The sequence below is a fragment of the Larus michahellis genome, chromosome 5 (assembly GCF_964199755.1).
Source record: "Larus michahellis chromosome 5, bLarMic1.1, whole genome shotgun sequence".
NCBI lineage: Eukaryota > Metazoa > Chordata > Aves > Charadriiformes > Laridae > Larus > Larus michahellis.
In genome coordinates, this window is record NC_133900.1 from 39,513,316 (window position 1) to 39,534,752 (window position 21,437).

The 21,437-nt window shown below is 39.0% G+C and overlaps 1 protein-coding gene across 1 annotated transcript; it reads right to left on the reverse strand.

Moving 5' to 3' along the window:
- Positions 1-1,342: 1,342 nt before the first annotated feature.
- On the reverse strand, positions 1,343-17,521 carry PLRG1 (pleiotropic regulator 1). The gene is made up of 15 exons (XM_074589718.1): positions 17,412-17,521; positions 15,427-15,533; positions 15,045-15,187; positions 14,110-14,163; positions 12,421-12,514; positions 11,894-11,984; positions 11,596-11,697; positions 9,269-9,361; positions 8,793-8,942; positions 8,566-8,667; positions 7,943-8,045; positions 7,408-7,516; positions 5,713-5,852; positions 2,558-2,751; positions 1,343-1,548 (listed from the first exon to the last, which is right to left on the reverse strand). Exons 1-15 carry the CDS (start codon positions 17,418-17,420, stop codon positions 1,489-1,491), a joined length of 1,551 nt encoding a protein of 516 aa, XP_074445819.1. The 5' UTR covers positions 17,421-17,521; the 3' UTR covers positions 1,343-1,488.
- Positions 17,522-21,437: the final 3,916 nt, after the last annotated feature.

The window sequence follows — 21,437 nt, forward strand, 5'->3', positions numbered from 1 at the left end:
GAATTTTAATCCAACTTGTAAATACCAAATACTCCCCCCCTTTTCTGTGAAGATGCTTCAGACAATAGCTGTCACCCAAAATTCAGTTATTTATGCAGCATGGACTCCCTTAAAATGACACTGTCAGACATTCAAATTATAAATACAAGACCTCCTGTGCATCATAAAAGACAAGACAAAAATCCTCATAATATAAACAACACTTAGTTTTACTAGCTTTTGGTAAGACACGTTGCAAGCAACTGTTACTTCTCTAACATAAATCCCAGATTTGAAAGAAGTCAGACTGGCACAGAATAGAAATAATTATTATGAACTGCTTACTATCAACACTGTGGCCACAGACAAATTCTCAGAATCTACCCAGCATGAAATTTGCCACTGCAGCTATTAACACCGCTAGCAAAGTTGCCAACAACTGAATGGCCTGCTGACTTAACGCTCTTCCCTCCCTCTCTGAAGAGAAAGTGCTTTACAGCAGCAGACATCACAATAAGCTGTAGCAAGGAGGCTTGCATGTTTACTGCTAGTTACGTGGCTGTTTGTAAACACAATGAAAGATTTGTCCCTTCAGGAGTACAAATTCTCTTTCATTCATTTTTTTAGTTTATTTTAAATTCCTTCATAAGATCATGGGAAGACAGCAACATGTAAAATTAAAGCTGGAATGACTGAAGAGCTTTTCCTCTTAGAGCTCAGTTTTAAAAGTTCACTGTACTCTAGTGTCATGTATGCTTTGGATAACTAGAAAAAACAAATTGGGGATTTACAAAGAAAGTCAACTGGTCATAACCCTCTGAACAATGCGATTTGACAGTGGTCCTTGCTATAGAAGGTCCACTCCGAAGTAAACTAAATGAAGATGAGTAGTTGCATATGAAGGCTTTCCTAGGGAAAGAAACACTTTGAAGATCCATTACATTCAACAACACAGCACTGGCAATGCTCAGCGGCTGTGTTTATAAAGCAAACTACATTATTATTATATTGTCCTGCTTCTTTCTTGATTACTCTATTACTCTGGAATTTAGTATATATACTGTCCCATTACAGTATATACCCAACATATGTACAGTAAACAATGCTGGTCTAAAATCTAGAAGTGTCACTCAAGAAATTTCCAGTAGATGGCTTCTATGCATAAATTTGCAATTAACTTTTAGAGTCAAGCAAGGGTCTTTCAGCAAACCTGGCGCAAAATATTTTTAGACTTACACTCAATAGATTCGTATAAAAAAGTAACCACCTGCACATCTATCCTTTTCATGAACTATACATGCTCCACAAAGAAATTTAACAGCTGCAGCTGGTTTGCTGGGATCACACCAAAAAAAGACAAAGGGAAAGCGAAATAAAATTTATTATAAAACATGTTGAAATAGCAATGACTTAGCTGACTTCCTGCTCTGCTGTTCTAGGCAGAACAAAATGCGACTGAATGCTCTCAGGAAAGCCAAAACAATATTACAGCGTAAGTATGTTGCAGCACTAAAATCGCTTTCTCTTGATAATTTCTGGTTTCCAGTTGACAGGATGAGTTTCTTCAGTCTAAAGGCAAAAGAAGAAAAATCTCATAAGAATTTATTTTTAACTTGAAATTCACTTGTAATTAGGGTTTAAAGTATTATTCACATAGTATATATACTTTATTGCATATGTAACATTAATTACCTAATCTACTATGTAATTAATTTACCCAAATGAAACTGTGTATCACCCTGCTGTCTGAAGTACATGACAAGACTTGTTCTGGATTTTGATTTTTTTTTTTTTTTTTTTTTTTTGCAAAAAGGACAAAAATCAGGTTGCCAATGGCATTTCAGAAACAACATTGTAGTGATCAAAGCACAGGAACAGGAATTCCAGAGACAGACCTTCCAGCAATATCCACATCAGTACTGGCAGATACCACAGAGTCTACAGTTTGCCCAGTTGCAAAATGGATAAAACATTCCTTATTCCTTTATATCTAAGAGCTGATCCAAGTTTAATTCAGTGCAAAAATACCAAGGTTTAATAAAAATCCTTATATTCTTTATATTGAAGACATACTCTGATAAACTCTACAGCAATCTATTGTCTTCTCCATTAGAAAATGGATTCAGATTTGAGAATAACAGATTGAAAATAAGCTGTTTACTCTGATTCCAAAAATTGTGATGGCAAATGACTCATCTAGATCATATCAAGTAGTACAATAAATCTTTCAAATTTAATCTCTTTGATAATCCCTGTGTTTTAATGAATACAGACACATACAGTCCCCTACTGGCTTCAGAATGCAATGTCGATTATTATATTAAGATTTCTCCAAACTGTATCACAAAAGACTTTTGCAGAAGAGTTGATAGACCTGAGACTTATTTGTACTATGGCATAAAGTAAGAAATTAGGAGGTGCAGTAACTAGCTGCTATCCTCTTATTACTTACGCATTGCTTTCAAACGTTAATAAAATGGATTACCCAAGTCTGTGCACATCCCTTATTAATATCTGTAACATTCGTTTGAAATCTGTTGATTTCATGAAAATACATTAAAAAGACACTTTGACATACCGCAGTATCATCTTCTTTGTATACTTTTATGGTTTTATCAGCTTCAGCAGTTAGCAATCTGCTTTCTGACTGGTCAAATACACAAGCAAATATTCCTGATTCACTGTCCAAAGAGCCTGGCTGTACAGCTGCATGTACTCTCTGGAAATTGTATCCAGTTCTCCAGTCCCAAAGATGCATAGTACCATTATCAGCTAAAACAGACAAACGCATTTAATATTTTAACCAGTTAATTTCTATCAGTTTTCTAAAAACGGTATAATGAACAACTAAATACATCAGCTGTAACATTCATATAGAATAGCTCAGTACACCCTACAAGGTTTCCCATTTTCTACTGGTTTCCTTCTTAGTTAAGAAAGGATGATGGAAGCTTCCTCAGAGTTTCATCTAGTTTTGCATCAGACAACCCAGAGAGATGATATACTACATCATAAGGCAACTGCAGCAAGTTGCTTTGGAAGCAAAGTAAGGACTGGCATTCTGAGTATCAAGCTCCCTGTTCAGTATCTCCACTAAAATTGAACAAAGAGGTATCATCCTGTCAAACAGATGACAGACTTTCAGGAGTCTGTAATGAGATCTAGGCTTAATGTCTGCAGAGGTTCTATTTCAAATACAATTTAAACCACGGCCAGTATTAGTGCTACTGGCATCAGATACAGGGTATTCACAGCAATCTGAACTCTGTATTCTGAAGGGCGCTCTCAAAGCAATTTTTCAGTTACAAAACCCAACCCCCTCCCAAAGCATTATCTAGCCGAAACAGATCTACTAAAAATTCCTCCAGAGCTGCCAGCTAGACAAGAAATCCAGATGTTTCGAGAAGGGTGCTTCTACAGTAAAATACTCCAAGGTAACAACTTATTTTAGTTCAGCATCAACTTCTTTGAAGTTGCTGTAGATAGCATGAGGATGTAAAGGAGTAGGTGGGAATCAACATCCAAATGTATATTCTTAAAAAACTAACAAACAATATTATTAAAACAACAGGGTTTTTTATGTGGAGAAGTAACAAGTTTTTCTAAAGCCTCAACTACTACTAGTACAAAAGTGTCCTACAAAGATATCCTAGAAGAGTCTTCAAAATAATACAGAATGAAATATGAGCCCAGTGCAGTATTTTGTAGAGTTCTTGTTCTCACTATGAATGCACCAGTTGTCAAATAGAGCTTTATCCAAATTGTAAAATCAAGGGCCACTTTTATATATACTTGAAAACGACCAAGGTAAGCTGACAATATAATTAGCTATCTTCCAATTCCTGTTTAGCCCATTTCCATTTTAATCTACAACCCTAGCCTACATGACATGGTGGAGGCCCCATCCCTGGAGACATTCAATGCCAGGCTTGATGAGGCTCTGAGCAACCCGATCTAGTTGAAGATGTCCGTGCTTACTGCAGGGGGGTTGACTAGATGATCTTTAAAGGTCCCTTCCAACCCAACACATTCTATGATTCTATGACACACTGTATCAAACAGGACCAAGAGCACATGGGACAAAATGGCACTAAACAGATCTCAGTATTTCAAAGTGCAACTTAACTACTACTTTTTTTTTTTATGGTCTGGTTAAAAATACAGAAATACCTTTCACAAGTATCTGCCTCTGCAAACTCATGGAACCCATCTTAAATTGTTTCATCATGTGTGATACTGTGAATTGAGTCCTATCCTTGTTTACTTGTCCAGCTTGCCCAGCTACCCAAAAGATTAGACAAGCAAAACCAAGAGGTGAAAACTCTGTCTCTGCAAGTCATGTGGTGCAATACAGCCTAGCCTCTTAAATCACCTTCCTCTGACTGCTAGAGCTCTCCCAGGATTAACCAACTTGTCTAGGACCTCAGAGGTTTGGGTTTAGCCTCCTGCTTTAATTCTGTCTTCTGATGCAATCTTGGACTGTTTTCTCTAAAGCTCACCTCTCAAGCTCTAAAATTAGCACTTCCTTTTTCCACACTATTTACTCATTTCTTGTTTATAACAGGATATACCTTAAAAACACACTTTCCATCTCCCTACTATATAGACAATGCCTTAATGAAAAGATCTGATTTCAGCTGGGATTTGTAGAAACTACTTTCAAAAACATCACTAAAAAATGGAGTACTACATGTGTACTTTGTCTTGTACAAAGATGAAACTCACAGCAACATCACATATTATGGTTTTAGTAACACATACTTCCATCAAAGTGTTTTTATTACAGTGCTTGGGTAACTAATATATAGAAAAATGCTACCTGCAATATGAGATAAACCTTCTTACATGAAATTATTCACTATCAGATACAGTAAGCATTCAGGATTCTCTTCCTAACCCCACAACACAGATACACGAACACAAGCTAGTAGTTCCCAGACTTTGAGGACTCACAGACCACTAACAATACTCTAATGTATCATATGATTATTAAATTATTGAAGTTCTTGAGTGAAAGAATTAAATCTATGTGTCACAATATACACAAAGTTTTCTCATAGGCCCGGGAGCCAAGTGGCTAGCTTCTTTATTTCAGGATGCCTGAACATATAAAACTGCTGAGCAAACATGGCTTTGATTCACAGAGCCAAATAAAATTTGGAGATTAGCTATCAATCTTTTGAACGATACAAATATAACATCAGAAAACGCACGCAGGAAGCCCTGAGACAACAGAACCAATGCATTTGTGCTGCATAAAAAAACAGGGAAGATTTCACATTTAAATGGTACAGCAAGTTTTAACAAGATGTTTCTATGTCCTCTATTCATTCTCACTGCATCAACAAGTTACTAACAGAGCAGCAAACAAAGTGGCCGATGTCTGCCAAGCTGCTTCCAATTTCCACACCACTCCTGAGGGGACACTAATGATTCAGACTCAGGAGATCACAGAGGATACTCTGGAGCCTTGCAGCAGCAGTCAACTGAGAAGAGGAAACCTCTTCTCTGCTACAGATTAAAAGTCCTTTCAAATACATTTTTGTGCACGCAGCACAAAATAAATAGAAATAAAAAGTGGCCCTACTCACTATAAAATGAAGTTGTATACTGTAGCAGGCTTACAGGCTCAGATAAAGGAAAACTCAGTGAGCATCTTTGTCTAAGGACCTCCAGCCATGTATACGTGGGGGAGCAGAGAAGGGAAATATGAACACATATTTCTCATTTTACCTCCTGAGACCAGAACACCATCGGAATTTACAGCCAGCGTGTTGATAATAGCATTGTGACCAGAGAGGTTCTGAATGAAATTTCCATCTGGGAATTTCCACTGTTTAATATTATCTGGAGAACCAGATGCAAATGTGTAACTGAAAGAAAATAAGCATAGTATATTACAGTTCAAAATAGCTGTTGGGATAGCAAACATCCTGAAACTACTGTTAAATGCTAGTTGCAAACTTAATACTGAGAGTGCTTTTCTGACATTTTTACTTTGCATAAAATGAAGCAATTTTATGAAGTCATGAATGACCTATCTCTGTTTCATTTCTGTTCCATAGACTCCATAAACGTTATAAAACCTATGCCATATAGGATGTTAATATGCAAATAAACATTAAAAACGCACATTAAGTGCATTAAGTCAGTTGTTATTCCAGCAAATTTTCAGGTATGACAGCATCATCAGCGAAAGCATCAGGAAAAAAAAACCCACACAAAACAAAAAAACCCAATATTGGCTAGTCCTCTAAAACTACACAACCAAGGATAAAGCCCTGCAAAAAAATGAACTACTAGAGATAACTTGTTTTACTGAGTTACTCAAAAATAATCAATTCCCTCATTTAACATGTGCAAGCAGTTAACAAGGTTATTTGGGTAGCACATAAAAATCCTGTAGAAATACCTTCAGTTGCTACAACGTCTAAGCGATTTGCTGTCTATTTAATAGGTTATTCAAAACCAAAATAGGTTATTAGGAAAAAAATATTGCAATAGTAAAAAAATATAGAAATACCAAAATATAAAAAAAATATAGAAATACCAAAATATAAAAAAATACTAGGCTGATAGTTGCTACTGCTTGATAAAAACAGTTCAAGTATTTTTTCAAAGAGGTATGACTGACAAATCTGAAACCAAATTTTTTGGTTTGGGCAGAATATAAGCAAAAGTAGGGGTTTTCTCTGCTATAGCTAACAGGTATAGCATGAGATTTTTATAGTTTTTTCAGACACACAGATTAGATCAGAACTGATTCATAACAAAGATTCTGAATTTCTGCACTGACAGAATTTCATCTTAAAATACTGAAGGTGCAGAAGTACTGCAGTTCTATGTGAATTCCTTTTCTCCATTGTTTTAACAGGGATTTATCTGAACAGGCAACTGTTGATGCAACAAAATATAGTATCTAAATTCAGAGTACTTCCAGCAACACCTGCTTCAAAGATTAAATACTCACAAGAAGTTTCTTTTTAAGGCCAGTTAAATTGTGCAGTAAACCACATATGCAATAAAACCATTTTCTATTAATCGCTGTCTCATTTAGCATTATTCACACGTACTATTTTTCAAAAGTACTTCACTTTCTGCTAACAATCATTCAGTTACATACTTATTATTAGCCTTACAAATCCAGTTTCACTGGTTTCTTACTGACAGCAAAGGCACATACATAAGCAATTCTGTGGGATATAAAACACTCTCAGGACTGCTGATGAACAGCAGTGCCAACACTTGGGGAGCACTACGGTGTAGTAAAGGTATTTGAGAACTCACATGTACATTTTTACAGCATTTTAAACTCATCAGTTTTTCACATTATTATGCCCTACCATTCCAAATCATCACTCACATCAGCTTTCTGTCACCACTCAATGTTATGAACCATGGAAGTGTAAAAGAGTGAGGAAAACTTACTGTCTTGGATGTAGCACTACTGCTCTTACAGATTTCTTGTGATTTGTTAAAGTAACACGAGTTTTTCCTGCCACTAAATCCCAGAGCCGTATGGTAGTATCATGACTGCCTGCAATGAAAATAAAAAAAATCATAGAAACCATTATATTGATTCTATCATCATTATTATTTTGGTAAGGCAGCCAAAAGTTTATATGTGAAAAATATTGTTAACGTTTGTTACAAAAATATGATAATAATACCACCTCAGACAAAGAAAGATGCTGGGTTGTAATAGTCAAAAAATGCAGAAGATGCATCTACAGTGAGAATGCAGAAAATGCAAGTTTCAATACATATTACAACAAAAAACGCGAACACCAGAAACAACGGAAGTGCAGAAAAACATTCAAACACTGCATAGCCCATTTTCAACAGAAAACTAATAAGAGAAAATAAACAAAGATAATGCTATAAAGCTCACATAATTACTGAACAAACACATTCATGATTATGTTTTACAATCACGTTACTTATGAAACCATGCCCATTATACCTGTAATAATTTGTGGTTCTGCAGCCTGGCATTTCACTGTCGCTACTGCATTTGTGTGTCCTGATAACGTGTGCACACTGGCTTTTGTCCTCACATCCCAAATCTATGAATTCACAGTAAATAAGTCACAGAGGTCAGTAACAGATGTGTATTCAATGTATTTTAGGCACTGTCATTGATTACACGAATTCCTTGCCATAGTTCTACAGATTTAACCATGGTGTTTAGGTTGGTTTTTTTCATCCAACAATTAATCACACAACTGCCTCAGTTGGCAAATTTCAAGGGAAGCAGGGAGCCTGCCACTGAATTTCTAGACATACAGATAACTTAAAGCCACCATAAAACCACACCATCTTCTAAATACAACACAGCAATCCTATATATACTACATAGTCTACCTACGAAATTAAGAAATAAAACAGTCTCCCGAAGTGACACTGCGTTTTTGTGTATTCAGGCTTCAGTATTTATCAACAAAGGAAGATAAAGTTAACACAGATCATCTTAGTATTTTCATCTTGATTCATGTTAACTTTTGGTAAGTATCCACTTTTACAAATAGAAGATGTTGAAACACACCAACATATCAACATGTTAAAACGTAACGATGCTCTACTTACTCGTGCTGTTGAATCTCTGCTACATGTTACCAGTACATCTATTGTTGGATGCAAGTCTAAACCATAGACAGCACTTAGATGACCATGGTAATGTCTGATAACCTAGATGAACAAAAAATGCTAATGAACAAAAAACACTAACTGGATGTTTGAAAGAATATTCTAAATGCTTTGATTTTAATATTTGCCACCATCAAATAATTCCAATCAAAGAAACTACAGCTTACCTTATTGTATTCAAGATCCCAGCATTTCACTTGTTTGTCTTCTCCACAAGAAAAGAGGTATGGACTTCTTGCACTTACTATCACCCCTCGTACAGTACTAATGTGTCCCGTCAAAGACAATTTCAATTTGCCACTAGCAAGGTCCCAAATCTGCATCAAAACAGGTATTTTGAGGTAAACAGGTAAAAGGTACACATTGATAGTCTGGGTAAGCAGCCCAGATGTAACTGATCCTGCTGCATTTTAAACTAAAAATTACAATAACACTTTGCCCTCCAGCTCCTGCCATGTAATAAATGAAATCTCAAGAAGTAATACTCCACAAATCCTTTATGACAAGAAAAAATGTTCTGTAGTTCATTATTCTGCAAGCAGTAACCAAGAAATTGTTTCCAAGGGCTGAAGACTTTTTTTAAATAAGACAACCAAAAACCCACCCCAGCAAACTTTGTCAGTGATTTCTTCTAACCTCTTACCTTTATAGTTCTGTCAGCAGAGCCAGTAACAAACCACTGATTTCCTGGTTCTACTGCAATACATCTCACCCAGCCCAGGTGACCACTGATAACCTTTAGAAAAAACAAGATTTTTTCTAAATCAGAAATATGCATATATCCGTCAATATAACTTTTACTTTCCAACACTGAAAGTTGTTAGTGTTCACCAAGAAATGCACGATCGCCAAAAAGTCAAACATTAAATTAGATCTGAAGAGAGACTGATTTCTACTTTAGTTAAATGAAGAGACTTCTAGAAATTCACCTCATACGCCAGAGTTGGGGAACTTGCAGTACAGAAAGACCCTGTTCCTATAAGCAACTTTTCCAAATCCTTTGAAAGTCCGTAACACTGTGGCTCAACACTCAAGGCTTTGCAGAGAAAGACTGTATTTAAGCACAAGTTCCTTATGCTGCTGTATACTGCTTATACAATAATACTTAAACAACGATTATATGAAATCTTGGCTATTAAATCACATTGCCATATAATAGCTACCTCTTAAAAGCACGCCACCACCTCCCTTTCCCCAAATAAGGGATAATATGAGCATGTCTGAAACTTTCTGGTAACAAAACAGTGGAGAGAGACCTCACAAGAAAAGCTCTACCAATACATAGCTTGTTTACAGCAGCCTTTCTGTTTCTCCAATTTCTCTGAAGTCAGACAGCTAAAATCAAAACACATATTTGGTTTCACTGGATGTCATATTTCATGTACAGCTCATTTCAAGAGTTCTAAAACACACCAAAAGTTCTTAGGCAGAAACACTTTGGGAAGCTAAAGTGGATTCTTCTGACCAGATTAAGACCACAGCCACACACATTTGAGATAGCTGTCTAGACTCTTCGTAGTCTAAGAGCAGAAACTGGCATTTCCAGGGGAAAAATCTAAGAAATAATTCATCTGACCTATTTTAAGTCCCCATCTTTCACAAATGACTTCAACCAACCTTAGGAAGACCAGTTAAAATGTTGATCTTAGGCAACAAATAAAATGAAACCTACATTTGGTGTTCCAGCTAGGCTTCTATTTCTGCATTGCTTGAACAAGCTTTTGCCCTGTTCAGCAAGCATTTTGACAGCAAACCTTCACTAAAACTGCTGACATGTAGAATTAGTAGTGACTTGAATTGTATTAGCACTCTCTCTCAAAAGAAAGCGCTCCTAACAAGTAGGCATTTTTCATTTGTCTACCTTAAATTTCTCATGAGTTTACTCCGGTGCCATTTTTTTCAAATGGCATTTGCATTTATTTTTATATAGAGCATGTTCTAATACTGCTGTATTAGAAAACTAGAAAACTTACATATATATTCTTTTGAACTCAAGTGTTTTTTAAAAAAATTACTTTTTGAGATTAGCCTTAATATTTATGACTAATACAGCATTCAGGACTCTTCTGAAGGTCTAAATACCTACATACGGTGCTACATTTAGATGAACAGTGCTAAAACAATACAATTCTGATACTAGAGCATGAGATTTTTAAATATCAGGAAAGCCCAACATTCCTAAAATAATATTCACCCGTTCTCTGACAAAATATGAAATTGCTTACATTTCATAGTAAGAATCATCCCAGGAAAAAAAAAAAAAGTACACATTCAAACAGATGCACCTGAAAAGTTAAAAAGATCTGAACCAGGATTTTTCCCTTCAACTCAGCTACCCTGCCATACTCATCACCAAAATGTTTAAAGATGATGGAGATATTGGGGCAATGGCTACTATTAGGCCCTAAGAAAATTAAAAGGAAAATTAGACTAATCCAAAAGCAGGACTAGAAGTCAAGCAATCTAAACTGCAGAGATAATGTGTGATTAACGAAGTCATCTTTTTTCCCCCCATTTTCATACCAAGCAAAAGAAGTCTGACTGACTCAGGCACCAACTGCCTTTAAGTGTTCTTGGAGACAATTTCATTACATTAACATTGCTAAAGTATTTCTTTAACATGTTATTAGTTTCAAACTTTACATTTTGTCTTTGAGTTCCTCTACCAAAGAATCTGACTAGAAAAAACAAACTCTGTAATTAATTTATAATACAGCTAAACATATGTAGACAAAAGGGTAGAATTAATAATATTCACAAAATATTTTACTAAATAGAATGAAAAATATTTGTAATGTAATCTCTTCGTTATTTAAGGAGAGAGTGTGCATATACAACTCAGCTGTGGTCACTTTTCACTTGATTTCATTTTTGTGAATGAGAGGAAAAAGTATGTTTTGAGGTCTTTAAAGGACATAAAATACTCATATACTTTTATATGCATGTTCATGTCATACATATGTAACTTACTCTGTACAGTTTCCAAGGTGGATGCCACTGAGGTTTGGGCATGGTTGGAGCCTTCTTTGCCATTAACGCAGAATTTTTGTTTCCACCAGCTTCCACCATAGCCTGTAAGTTAAAAGGAAGATTACTCTTATGCTTTATAATTTACCTCTTTGCCTAAAATCCAAAGCCTTCTTGTTCTGACATCTCAACACTCATTAAATTTAGTCAGTCAGGAGATCTCCACACAACACACAAACGAATCCAGAAGCAATGTGGTGAACACTATATACTTTTCACATTAGATGTGTAACAAACTCACCACAGACATTCCAGGAGGCTGCGAACGCTCAGATATTCCAGCGTGCCTGTAAATATCACCCACACCAGCAGCTGTCCGATTTGCGTCCAGCCTAGATTGAATGAAAATGACTGATGGATTGGAATCAACTTTGGTCTTTCGCTAAGTAAGCAGTAAGGTATCACAGGGGTGCACCCAGTTGAATGATGAACACCTCCAAGGATGGAGACTCCACAACCTCTTTGGGCAAGTTGTTCCAGTGCTTGACCAGCTCAAGGTAAAAGACACCCACAAACAAAGCCCCACTTTTCTCTCTTGTACCTAAACAGAATTTCCTTCGATCCAACTTCTGCCCAGTGCCTCTTATGACATCGAAGAAATAAAAGTGTACAGAAAAACTATGCCTGGCCACACTAAAAGTAATTTCTTTAAACATTTTATAAATTAGGGCATTCAAAACACTCAAAGCAGCTCTTATTCTGACTTCTGTGGTTTGCCTTGAAATTCCCATAGATAACAAAAGCATTAATGAAGTAACACAAAAGTACCTGGACTGAGAAGCCGGAAGTGCTACAGCTAAGGACTGTGCTGCAGATTCACTAGGCATCCTCTGGACCTTAGTATCTGCTGTCAGAGCCACACCTTGAAAAAAAATAACACAGCAAAAGTAAACACAACTATCAAAAAAGAAAACCCCAGAAAAGAATATTACACAAACACATATATACACATACACCTGCAAAAAAGGGCTTGTCACACTCCTGTAATATTAAATCCCATCATTCAATGACATTGTTTTTCACACGCGAGTCAAATTCACTGAAATTTTTATTTTGGCCCAAATTCTTTCCATGTTGATTCTACTACATATACAATTTCTGGAGTAGAAAATGTTATGATTTGTCATTGGAAGCAAGAAAAGCCTAACTAGGAGCAGCATCTATCTTTTCATACAGCTTCAACCACTATGGAAATCCAAATATCACAGAAAAAAACATGCTCTTGAGAAGTATTTGCTAACTTAGGTCCTTTAATGCAGTTCATTTTGCTAACCCTAAGTGGTGGTTAGTATCATGCAGTGGTGCCAGAACTACAAAAGGTTTAGTCCTACCAAAGTGAGAATTTCAGACTACAACTTATAATTTATAACCTCATCCTAGGAACAGCAGATCACTTTTTTAAAAAAATCTAAAAACTCTTTGCAAAGTGTAGTTTTGGTGGAGACTGGTGAATTTATTCCACTCCCATTTCTTTGTTTCTTTCCCTAACCAAAGTTCCGGCAGTTGACAAAGACAATATTTGGGTGAGACATCCAGGTTAAAACAAGAAACAACAAAGAAATCTAATTTTTAATTATGACATATCTGATTCTATTATAAGAACACCGAACTTAAGGAAACCTCTGTAAGCAAGTCCTGTCCCCACAGTTACAGTCAACTATGCACGTTTTTTTTAATGCCTGAGGGTCCACTGAACACTCACATTTGTTAACTTATAAATCAAGCCACAACACATTTCTCACCATACTTGTAATAAACTTAAGCACTAACAGTAAAAGATCAACAGCTAAAACAAAACTGCTACAAGGAGAGAGCAGGATTGGTGAGTAACAGTGACAATTAGCAATGGCCAATGTCACAACATAGAAACATAACTCTTCCAAGCATAGAAAAAAAACAAGTGACACTAAGATTATTAGATCCCAATGTCTCTTTCTCACACCTTTCTGCTCTGATGAGAAAAAGCAGGATACACTCCCTCTTTTTATTCAACATCCTTCTAAGCTGGAATCCCCTCTCCTTGTTCACAACAAAATTCTAAGAGCGGCTCTGCCACAACAGCGGGGGCACGAGAGTTCTGTGGGTCTCAGCAAGCTCTCCAAGAGAAAAGGGACCACAATATCAGAGAGGGGATTCCTAGAATGCTTTTTTGATGACGTTACAACTGGAGGTGAGATCTCATAGAAATGAACGACCATCTCACAGCAAACTCACATCCACTGAGGCTGAGTGAGAAGACACTGCATCTGTACCTAAATCCTCCTCCTACCTCCTACCCCAGAACATTTATCAGCCATAAAACTCTGCATCAACCCTATGAAAGACTTCAATGGCATTTCTGCTACTATCAGCTATGGATTCACAGCAACAGGAAGCCTCCTCCTAATTGGATGGAGGATGCCTAGTTTTGACAGGAAGGCAAAAATCACAGGCAAACACTCAAAGAATTTTACTTACCTGGCCCAGGTGGGTATGGATGCGTACCAGTTATCATATACTCAAGTTCTTGTCCTAAAGAGCAACAAAATTGCGTATTAATGATTACATTTTATACTGCACTGCAAACAATGCACTCAAACAGGAAATACAAGAAAACACAGCAGGTCATACACAGCAGGAGAAACCAGCAATCGCTTCTAATGTACTACACTTAGACGTTCCTCATTTTCATTATTTCATTTGATCTGGTCACCTGAGTTTTCAAAAATTCAAGAGTAAAATAGCATTTTTAAAACAGTGATGCCACTTGTTATCAAGAGGGAGCCCCTCTCAAGAGAAAAATCATCAAAGATGCCTTTTTAAGTAGGTAACACAGAAAAGGATTCATGTACACAAATAGCATGGGTGACTGAAACCTAAACTAGTCACAACAATTGACGGTGTGTGGTATCAGAAAAGAAAAAGGTTCTTTTCTTCTTAAAATATTTTTCATTATGTCTCAGTATCTTAAAATAAACGTTTTCTTGGTTTAATAGTTGCATACCGAAAAAAAGTCTGAAAAAATTCTATGAAACAAAATACAAAAATCCAACAAAAGAGCATGTCCTTGACCATCAGGAACATCAGTAAAAAGAAACACATTACTGATCTTTCTCTTTCTAGCACCTAAGTACAGCACACCCTAATGTTACCATAAAAATTACCCATTTTACTGATGAGTAACTGTAAAAATCTCACAGTACTCTATTACTCTTTTGTTAAAAGAGACTTCCTCCTTGTTCTGAATCACCTCCTGTGGACTCTAGCAAGAAAATTAACAAACAATGAAAAAATGGCATTTTAATTTCTGTCTTTACCTCCAATGGATTAACACTGGACAGCATTCTTCAGATTTTACATCAGTGAGACTGTCACAAAAGAAAGGACAAATATAGCACTGAGAGCAAACTAACCTTGATTTCCAGAATACTGTTTGTGTCCATAAGGATCCCCGGTGTTTGGGCCTCCTTTCTCTCTCAAGTTTTCTTTAAGAGTAGGCATGTGTAACACTGAGCCGTACTCTGTACGCAGCTTGACTGCCATCTTTACTTTGTGACTGTTGGAAGAGCAAAGCATAATCCTGATTAAACCCCAAGTCTGGAATTGTTACTAAGTTTTGAAATACTTTAGAGAAGGTTTTATACAACTTGCTTTACAATTCTAATATTTTTTCTTCCCTCAAGACTACACTCTTAACTCTACAGAAACATCTGAACTTCTGACTTGGATGGAGCAATAACTAACATAATTTAAAACTCTGAGGCACACCACTAATTCAATGATTGCAGTACTTACCTTTCTTCATCTAATGGAATAGGCTTGGCATTATCAGCTACAAACATATCATGGGTTCTCTTCAAAGATCTGAACACAAGTGTGTGCACAGAGTGCTTTTGGACTTCCTAAAACAAAGAAAAGAATATTTAAATACATTTGGACATAACTAAATGAAAAATTGAAAATGGAAACAAACTGAACTGAGTAAATTTCCCACTTGAGTACCGTTAAATAATACAGCATGATTCAATTCACAGAAAACACCGCTCTTCTTGGAAACTAAAAAATTAAGTTTATCTGTTAACTGTTTTAATTCAGTGTTTATCAAAATAAAACTCCTTTTCTTGGAAACCACCAAGACTTCGAAAAGCAAGCAAAAACTTTGATCAAACTTTCTGTACTGGCATCTACATGACAAATCTGTGAGCATGCAAGCTTCTTCCCTCATGCTTTCCAGTTCCGTTTTCATACATAGGCAATAAAGTAACCAATTCTGAAAACATTCCTGTAAGTTTTATTTTACTACCACCATAAAAAGAACAAGGGGAATCATCAGGTTTTATGCCCAATGTCACTTTACGTAAGCACAGCAAAGTTTACCAAGATAAAACTTGAGATCAAACCTGACAAACCTTGTTCTCCTTTTATAATTTTTAACTGTTACTAAAATAAAAACATACTTAAAATCTCATGCAGGAACTATCAAGCAGCATGAAACAGCTATTAACTTATCTAGAATATTTGCTTACCAACAGCACAATTCAGTTTATAAATATTTCCCTCCAAATGGACAAAAAAAAATAGAATCATTAGAAATCTCAGCCTGCTTGCTTAGGTACAAATCCAAACTCGTTGCATGCCTGTATTTGTTCTGTATGTCATACAAACAAAGACAACAACCAGAAGCTACAGTAATAACTTTTGGCATTGGATATCACTCAGCTGCCCAGTCTCCAAGATTCATTACAGATGCTTTCCCTGTTAAGCTCTTTGTAGGTTCTGTTTTCCTGCCCTGGAAGCTGTCCACTCATCGACCCAATTTGTGGTGGCCTTTCTAACCTTTCTAACTCAGTAGCACCTACACAAAGTTTTTGCTCTGGTTCTGTGAGCTCCTGCAAGCTCCACGTATTAAGTGAAAAAAAAACCCCAAAAAATGAAACCAGCACTTGGAACTGGGTTAGGAATTTCATACAACTGGAGAAGAAAATAAGAATCACAGTAGTTAAATACTGTTCAACAACAGCAGCCATCAAAATCACCACAAGACTAGTAGATAATGCAATGCCTGCCCAATAGGGAATAAGCATCTACAAACATTTTTTGACAGAGATATCACTATGTAAAAAAAAGCTAGTAGTGTTACACGGAGCAGCAGTCTTTGCATCTTCTTGCATGCTCCTGACAACAACGCTTGCTTTTAGAAGTGCATGACATTCATCCAGCAGTAACTATTCCATGGCCTATAAAAACAGTGGCCTTCTCCTCAGCTTTATTTCCCAGCCTTCACCAAGAAAAAAAGCTACCGTTTTCCTGACCAGCTGACAAAGCTACTAAGTCTCTGGAGGCTGCCCACCACAGAATCACCTCCCCAGCACCAATTCCGCACCCGGCGTTACGTCTGGCAAAGCAGAACTGCCGCCTGCTGCTTACTCCTGCCCCATACCCACAGAGACGGCGGCCCTCGCCAGCCCGAAGCCGCAGCCCTCAGACCGGCGAGAAACACCGCTCTCGCCTCCTGCGGGCACCTCGTTGTCCCCCGGGGCGGACTGGGCGGAGGGACCGCCATGGCCTATCCCCACAGCGGCGCTTTCGTGCTAAGGGGGAAGTGAGGCTGAGGGGTGCGGTGCTGGGTGCGGTGCTGGGCTCGGTGGGCCCCGGCCTCCCCTACCCGGCCCGGCCCGGCCCCCTCACAGCCCCAACCCGTCCCGCTGCCCCCTCCGCGCTCTCCAGCCTCGCCCGGTGCGCCTCGGCGGCGGAGCGGGCCGACCGCCTCCGCCCCTCACCTCCACCATGGCGCCGGCGAACTCCCCCCGTCACAGCCCTCGGCCCACCGCTATGGAGGCGCTTCCGGCGCCTGCCCCGCGCCACACTGGAAGTGACGCGCGGCAAGTGCGCAGGCGTGCGCGGGAGGGGCGGGTTAGATAAGGGGAGGGGTGTGGCCGAGCAGGGGGGCGGGGCTTACCGGCACCTCCGCGGCGGGGCCGGGGGGTGACGGTCGGGGGTTCGAGTCCCGGGGGCGCTGTCGCAGGGTGGCATCCGCGGGACACTTACCGCCCCTCCCAAGAGCCGTCCCCCGCGACGAGAGGGCTGCAGTGACGGGTACGGACCAGAAGAGGGCAATATTCAGCTTTGTGAAAGGCAGCTGGCGTTTCGCTGCGCCTGCCCCAGCGCGATGAGAGAGTTAGTGGCATCGGTGACATCTACGCAGTGGTTCTCCACGCTGGGGGATTCGATACGCTCTGGTCAGCCTGATTTTGTAGAAATCCTCGGCCTTTGCCATTGTTTTGGGTCGTGCAGCTGCAGCTTTTAAGTGTTGTTTTCTTCCTGAGTTCTCGGGGAACCACAGAAAAATGAGGGGGATGTGGAAAAATAGTCCCAGGGCTGAAATGCAACCTCTAAAGAAAAGAAAACAGTGTGATATGGGATGCCGACCGTTATACCGGTAACCGCCTTTTGGAAAAAGGATCCTTAGGTCCACAGGGCCTCCTTTCAATGGAGGCTGACGTTGTGCGTGAAGCTGGGAGCCCCTGCACCTCCTGGCGAGGTGCATGTTGTGAAAGGGAATTCCAAAATGTATCCTGATACTCCAGTAGGTTTTTCACTTGCCTTCATAAGCAGAATAACCAAATGCATCTGTCCAAAGTGCAAACAGGCACCTACTTTCTTCACATACACTCATCTGCTCTTAAAGTCAGAACATCTTGTCCCCCCTCACTAAAGCTGGGATTTGACGAGCGCATCTTTTGCAGCCCCACCATCGCGTTCCTCTTCTTTACCACTGCACCAGCCGATTACTACGTCTGTCTTGGTGGCTGAGCTGTGAGCAGTTTGCAAACTGATTTGGGCTAAAAATAATCTGGTGCAACATGTTGGTTCAGACCTGTCCTCTTTATTGGCCATAGGGTGGCATTAGCCTGGGGTTATTTCTGGCAGACAAATTGCCGGCTTGACATAATGACCATCTCTTTTCTGAAGCTGATGGATCATTTCTGGCGTCTGCACCGGTAGTTTATATTTAGTTATTTAAGATATGGTGATAGCTAGAAATATGTTCCAAGTGGCTTTGAACCCAGTGCCTGGTCTGGGGTTGAAGTGGGGGTGAGATGTCCATTACTCCATGCCACTAACGGTGGAGGAGCTTTGCCAGCAAAGTTTCAAGACAAGCCAGCCAAGTTTCATGTTTAACATTTCAGTAGTCACTCTGGTGGTGCCGGGGATCCCTGTCAGGTTTCGGAGCCTCTGGTAAAGGTCGTCACAGTACCTCGAGGAGGGGGAGTGTCATCTGTCCTTGCTTAAAGTGCAACCTAGCATGCAAACTCCACGGGGCAGTGTGTCAAAGTGGGGCAAATCTGTTGGATCCTCCCGGGCTGGTGAGGTTAAATTGAAGATACGCAAGGTTAAAAACGAGATTTGGAAGACAAAGAATTTCAAACAATATTTTCTTTTTTTAAAGTTTACACACAAAGTAGTGTATGCCTGTTGATTGGTCGGTGGACTGATCAGTGGATTTGATGTGTGGAAATGGTTTAAGGGCTAATATCTGGCAACATACAGAGTGTCCTAATATAGTTGTTTCCTTTCTATTGTCTGTTGAAAGAAATCAGGCTTATTTTTACTGCCTTTTTAAAGGAAAACCCAATTTGAAATACAGATTCTTGTAGCAGTCCAAGAAAAAAATTCTCCATTAATATGTTGCAAGAAAACTTCACGTGCATGTGCTGTTTATTACTATTATTATTAGTGTTCACATTGCCCTGTAGTTGTTCTCATTTTTTTTCAAGTAAACATTCCCCTCAGAAATTTATAATCTCAGTTTATTTCCTATTGTTCTTGTATTGCTTTAGAAAATCAGAGGACAAATTAATCTCTGTAATAATTTAATTTTTTTCTAGAAGATTTAATCTAAGGTGAAATTTAGTCCCAAAACTTCAATAAATCATGTCAGCAATGTTAATTAGAATATGCACTTTATTCATTTTCTTTATTATATGTAGCTACTTGATGTCTTTGTGCATGTCAGCTACAGCTGCAATTCTGCAAATAACAAACTAACTGTGTAATTTTTTATAAATCACTACTTAGAAGAAGGTGACTTGTAAATTGCATGTGCTTCTAGTGCTGTTTAAGGCCAAAGTGAACTGCCCCACTCAATATGTTTAAGAACTTGCTTGCTCCCAGAACGTGAAGGTAGCATTAATTCTCATTTATGAGAAACCTTTGAAGTAGTATTTGTTACCAGTAAAAGCAAGAAAAGAGGATGTTCATCTCAGCACAGGCGAACATTTAAGTTTACAGTATTCTTTTCCTAGCATGACACAATTGCAACACTAGTTGTTTAAATGGACATTTCTAAATCAACTCCTATTTTTAAATTTCATTTAACAAACACTGCAGCTCATCGTGCACCAAGAAGGTTCTGTTCCCTCACCTCAAGACCACCTCGGGGGGCACATTCAGCTCTGAAGAGCTGTGATCCAGTGACCGTGACTGGCCTGATGGGGGTTTGTGTAAAGAGGGTTGCACCACTGGCGGGCACAGCGGCACAGCAAACACGAGGGGCAGCAGGCAAATAGTCGTTCCTCAAAACACACACATACGCCTCTGCCAGTAAGTGCCTTTTCAGTACAAAAATACCGTACAAAGGGATGTCCTGGAACACCAGCAGGTCTGCGTTGTATTATTACACGTCCCAATAGCAGGTGTGTTGTGGTATCGCTAGCACGTTGACTCCGGGAACAGCTTCTCATTAACCATACGAGCTGGAGGAGTCAATGTGAAGGAAAAAAGATTAGTTGTCCTGTTTTGAAGAGAAAGCATCTTTGATATAATTTTTAGAAGAAATTTAAGCCATGGTTTTGGTTGTTCCTAAGGCTTCATTCAATCCTTAGAAAGTGTCAGCCTAACCATAATGGTTGCAAGCATGAGAGAAAAATCACACAACCAGCATGTTAACTGACATTGATTATGTTCTGCTGCCAAAATGTTTTTCTATATACATTCTATACTGTCTGTTTGCCAGTATATATCGCTCTATGCAGTTTGAGATTGGGACTGGTTTTTGCTGATAAAACTCTCCAGGCAAAACCTTTGCAGCACAGACAAGGCCTCCGCTTTCCAGGTGAGCGGTCGTGTGATCCCTGTCCGGGGGCATCTCCTCATTTGACACAAAGCCGCAAACCCTCTGTGGTATGAGATACGTGTGTTGTCCATGGTAAATCCCCAGGGAGACACAACCACCCAGCTCTCTTGGGGAAGCCAATGAAACGTACTGGTGCTGGGAGGGTCAAAGGCTGAGTTTCAAAGGGGAAATCCCATCTGAAGGCGGACGAAGCCTGGGGTTTTCCTGCACTGGGACTCTGCAGCGGGCTTGGGAGCTCCCGCGCCAACCCCCTTCATCTGGTCCCTGACACTCTCTGCACAGCCATGGCCACGCTTCTTCATAGCGGGGTGAAGAGTACTCAATGCCTGAAGGACACCATAAGTTACTGCAGAGCATGGGGATGGTTTCAGAATGGATTTAAAACAAATATCGTACATTTATCTAAGATTTGTTTGGACTGAGCCAGGATAATTTAAGAGTAAGCTGCTAGCTCAGGACTAGCGAGAACTTGTTCTGCTGTACCAAGAACTACCCGTAAGCCCTGGGCAAGGGTTCAGCATCACTATGTCCCTTTCTTATACGTAAGGTGAGGGTGACTGAACTTCCCTCAGAGGTACATGGGGAGAAAACTGCACGGAAGGTTGGGACATGCCCAGAATCAGTGATAATATCTTGGCTGGCATCTTTAAGTGGAAATAACATGTTAATG